Source organism: Penaeus vannamei, chromosome 17 (assembly GCF_042767895.1).
Source record: "Penaeus vannamei isolate JL-2024 chromosome 17, ASM4276789v1, whole genome shotgun sequence".
Lineage (NCBI taxonomy): Eukaryota > Metazoa > Arthropoda > Malacostraca > Decapoda > Penaeidae > Penaeus > Penaeus vannamei.
This window is the reverse complement of record NC_091565.1, coordinates 22,598,702-22,603,701: the sequence shown is the minus strand read 5'-3', so window position 1 is coordinate 22,603,701 and position 5,000 is coordinate 22,598,702. Positions and strand designations below refer to the sequence as shown.

The 5,000-nt window shown below is 38.4% G+C and overlaps 1 protein-coding gene across 2 annotated transcripts in view; it reads left to right on the top strand.

Moving 5' to 3' along the window:
• LOC113816527 (myosin heavy chain, muscle) overlaps positions 1-5,000 on the top strand; it is a 21,306-nt gene that overhangs the window by 14,226 nt on the left and 2,080 nt on the right. For both annotated transcript variants that reach the window (XM_070132095.1, XM_070132096.1), the window contains exons 10-19: positions 66-236; positions 388-718; positions 978-1,027; positions 2,138-2,225; positions 2,312-2,429; positions 2,526-2,643; positions 2,727-3,200; positions 3,342-4,228; positions 4,355-4,433; positions 4,627-4,872. In XM_070132095.1, the coding sequence (XP_069988196.1) occupies positions 66-236; positions 388-718; positions 978-1,027; positions 2,138-2,225; positions 2,312-2,429; positions 2,526-2,643; positions 2,727-3,200; positions 3,342-4,228; positions 4,355-4,433; positions 4,627-4,872 (2,562 nt within the window). The remainder of the gene's footprint in view (positions 1-65; positions 237-387; positions 719-977; positions 1,028-2,137; positions 2,226-2,311; positions 2,430-2,525; positions 2,644-2,726; positions 3,201-3,341; positions 4,229-4,354; positions 4,434-4,626; positions 4,873-5,000) is intronic.

The following is a 5,000-nucleotide window of genomic DNA, read 5'->3' as shown; positions in this document are numbered from 1 at the left end:
CCTAGTATCATTAGTAAAAGTTTTGGTAGTCGTAACTTTTAAAGTAATTCCTTTCTCTCTCCTAGTTCAACGGCTTCGAGCAGATCTGTATCAACTTCTGTAACGAGAAGTTGCAGCAGTTCTTCAACCACCACATGTTCGTGCTTGAGCAAGAGGAGTACAAGGCCGAGGGCATTGACTGGGTCTTTGTCGATTTCGGTATGGATCTGCAGGCTTGCATTGAGCTCTTCGAAAAGGTAATTCATCATCATAGTCCAAGATTGAATAAATGACGCTAAATCATATCACACCAATATATAGAGAAAAAACGAGAGAAATATGATTAATAAAATTTTTACATATATAATAAAAGGCCTTTTTGATAATGATGTGGCTCTTTAAATACAGAAACTCGGCCTCCTCGCCATTCTAGAAGAAGAGTCCATGTTCCCCAAAGCCACCGACAAGTCGTTTGAGGAGAAGCTGAAGGCCAACCATCTGGGCAAGTCTCCCTGCTTCATCAAGCCTAAGCCTCCAAAGGCTGGACAGGCTGAAGGTCACTTCGCCATCGTCCACTACGCCGGCACTGTGACTTACAACCTGAGTGGCTGGCTGGAGAAGAACAAGGATCCCCTCAACGACACCGTCGTGGACCAGCTCAAGAAGTCCAAAATGGATCTCGTTGTGGAGCTCTTCGCCGATCATCCCGGCCAGTCTGCTCCCGCTGAGGCCAAGGGAGGTAAGTGTCATGTACATGTGCATAAAGACACACGCACGTCTATTTGTATCTAAACACAGTTTACGTTGGAAAAGGTATGTGTGAAAATATCTTCGTAGTGCAAGAGATACATTTGACAAGTTTCGAAAATAAATGTATTTCTGAAGAAGATACAGTTCAACACTTGTCGCAACGAACACTGTTCACAATCTGCGTCATATAATATATTAATACAATGTATCCAAGTGTATTTTATCATCACCATACATCTTTCACTTAGGTAAAAAGAAGAAGACTGGAGGTTTCAAGACTGTATCATCTGGCTACAGGGTAAGATATCACGCACATACACGTACAAACAAACACGCGCACGCCCAAACGAAGGCACACACGTACGCATATACGAGCACACACGCGCTTTCGCAATTAAATGTTTTTTTTTTTTTTCTACTGACATTTGTAGACTTTGGAGGAGATTGCATTCAGATGTTGTAACTTTTCCGACTATTGATACGTTTAAAAGATCACCTAACACGTTTTTCTTACGTAAATAGCTGACTTTCAATCTTTTTATTGTTTCTTAGCTATATCTTGACCTGCACTGACACCTTTGGTGGCATAAATCACGATTTTTTATTCAGTATGGCTCTTTAGATCTTATAAGAATTATAATAACGATGATAAATACATACACACTGATAGAGACTGAAATAAACATGTATATGTTCATGTATGTGTATATCTCTGCATATATCTATACACAGACACACACACACACGCACAATCACCAGCAAATAAACGAAGACTCACGCATACACATGTGAATGATATTACACATAATTTATGTATTTTTATATACATATATACTTTATATCTATCTACATATATATATTTTATATGTATACATAATCACACGCACGCACACATACATAAGTGTATATATACATGTATATATACATACATTAATTCATATATATATATATATATATATATATATATATATATATATATATATATATATATATATTTCTGTGTATATATATGTATGTATAGATATGTATATATGTATGTATATATATGTATATATATGTGTATTTATATATATACTTTTATATATATATATAACATATATACATACATATATAATATATATATATATATATATATATATATATATATATATATATATATATATATATATATATGTATATATATATATATATACATATATATATATATATATATATATATATATATATATATATATATATATATATATATATATATATATATATATATATATTATTTATAAATGGCTGCAAGTGCCCGCACAAACATACACGCATATATTTGTAAAGATGTAAGTATGAATGCATATTACTGTTAACCATTAAACGAACAGCACTTTTCTAATGATGTTCATGGTGCATACCCTTACAGGATCAGTTGAGCAGCCTCATGACGACCCTGCACTCCACTCATCCCCACTTCGTCCGTTGCATTGTGCCCAACGAGACCAAGTCACCAGGTAAATCTCTTGTTTCTGGATTTATATGACTCCTTTGCTATTCCCGTGCATAAAGAGTGCGTGTTAATTATTATTCTATCATATAGGTGTCGTGGAGGCTGGCCTTATCATGCATCAGCTGACCTGCAATGGTGTACTTGAGGGCATTCGTATTTGCCAGAAGGGCTTCCCCAACAGGATGCAATACCCTGACTTCAAACACCGGTGAGTCTCATGTTGAAATGGCAAACCTAATTCAAAATGATTCACATGCATTAAATCTCGAGACAATTTTACGACTATGATACTTTCTCTTCATAGTTACAAGATTTTGGCCGCTGACGTCATGGCCACAGAAAAGGATGACAAGAAGGCAGCAGAAATGACATTCCAGAAATCTGGACTTGATAAGGAACTGTATAGGTGCGGTAAGACAAAGGTATGTATTTTGTCTTACTTCAGGCGATCTGATAAATCGAAGTTCTGTGTTGAAATTCTTTGCAATGCATGTTATCTATACAGGTATTCTTCCGTGCTGGTGTCCTGGGTACCATGGAAGAGCTTCGTGACGAACGTTTGGCCAAGATCATCACTTGGATGCAGTCATGGATCCGTGGACTGATTGGACGCAAAGAATATGGCCGTCTTCAGGAACAACGTGTATCCCTTGTAGTTCTGCAGCGGAACATTCGCAAGTATATGGACATGAGCAACTGGTCCTGGTTCATCTTCTGGCAGAAGGTGAAGCCCCTCATCAACCAACCAAGGATTGAAGACGAGATCAACAAGCTCAAGGACAGGGCTGAGAAGGCTGTTGCAGACTTGGATCGCGAGTGTACTCGCCGCAAGGAGCTGGAAGAATCCAACGTGAGCCTTGCTGAAGAACTGAATAACCTGAAGGAAACGCTTGAATCCACAAAGGGCAATGTTTCCAAATTCATTGAAGAACAGGCCAAGATTAGTGCAGCCAAAGCTGACTTAGAGGCTCAGCTCTCTGTAAGTAACTTTATCTTAATTGAATTTAATATGATGCCATATTGATTTAACTTTATTCCTACGACTGACCCAAAACATAATAGTATATAGGAACAATGTGTATGATTATTAACAGTGGACTCCTTTTCTGTCCAATTCTAGGATGCTTCTGCTAGACTTCAGAAAGAAGAGGAAAATCGCACTGAAATGTTCCAGTTGAAGAGGAAAGCGGAGCAAGATGTCAATGCCATGAGGAAAGACCTGGAAGATTTTGAACTTAATGTTCAGAAGACTAACCAGGATAAGGCTACCAAGGATCACCAGATCAGGAATATCAATGACGAAATTGCTCACCAGGATGAAATCATCAACAAGGTTAACAAGGAAAAGAAACTTTTGCAGGAGATGAATCAGAAGACTGCTGAGGATCTTCAGGCCGTCGAGGAAAAGGCCAGCCACCTCAACAAGATTAAGGCCAAGCTGGAACAAACCCTCGACGAACTCGAGGGTTCCGTTGGACGCGAGAAGAAGCTTCGTGCTGAAATTGAGAGGTCCAAGAGGAAGGTAGAGGGAGATCTGAAAATGACCCAAGAAACTGTTGCTGACATCGAGCGCCAGCATAAGGACCTGGAGCAAACCATCCAGCGTAAGGATAAGGAAATCAGCAATCTTGCCAATAAACTGGAGGAGGAACAAGTGGTAGTTTCGAAGGTACAGAAGACAATCAAAGAAATGCAAGCCCGCATTGAGGAACTCGAGACTGAAGCTGAGCATGAGCGACAGGCTCGTGCCAAGGCCGAGAAGGGCAAGGGAAATATGAGCCGTGAACTCAATGACCTCAATGAGCGTCTGGATGAGGCAGGCGGTGCAACAGGTGCTCAGGTTGAACTCAACAAGAAGCGGGAGGCGGAGCTGGGTAAGCTTCGACGTGACCTCGAGGAAGCCAACATCCAACACGAATCAGCTCTTGCTAACCTTCGCAAGAAGCACAATGATGCTGTTACCGAGATGACTGAACAGATCGACCATCTCAACAAGACGAAGGCCAAGTAAGTGATCATATTTCCAAATGCGTTTTGATGTGAAATATTGTGCTTTACTAATTTACTATATTCTACATTTTACACATGTATTGTATACAAACATTTTTCGTTTTCTTTTTTATATAAAATTAGGACTGAAAAGGAAAAAGAGATGATGAAATATCAGGCCGATGAAGCTAAATCAGCCATGGATAGTCTTGCTCGTGACAAGGTAATATTGAGTGCTATATGTTATATGTCTATTTCTGTATTTGTCTGTTTATTCAACTGAAATCCAAATATCATATATATAGGTATGTATATTACACACACACTGCACGTGCATAGATATATTTACAAATAACCAACAATTCATTAATTATTTCTGGTATTACACAAGCTAGATATCTTATTTTGCTTTTCAGGCACATGCCGAGAAAGCGAACAAGACCATTCAGCAGCAAATCAATGAAGTTAATGTGAAGCTGGATGAAGCTAACCGCACTCTGAACGACTTCGATGCCCAGAAGAAGAAGCTCTCTGTTGAGAACGGAGACCTTCTGCGACAGCTGGAGGAAGCTGATAATCAGATTAATCAGCTGAACAATTTGAAGTTGTCTCTTACCACTCAGCTGGAAGATACTAAGAAAATGGTTGATGATGAATCTAGGGTAAGTTGTGGTATGTTTATATATATAAACCTATTTGTTTATTTATGAATACATATTTATTAATAGATAGATTATTACATAGAAAAGGAGACTGACAGACCAAGAGAAAATAAGAATGTACTTATACA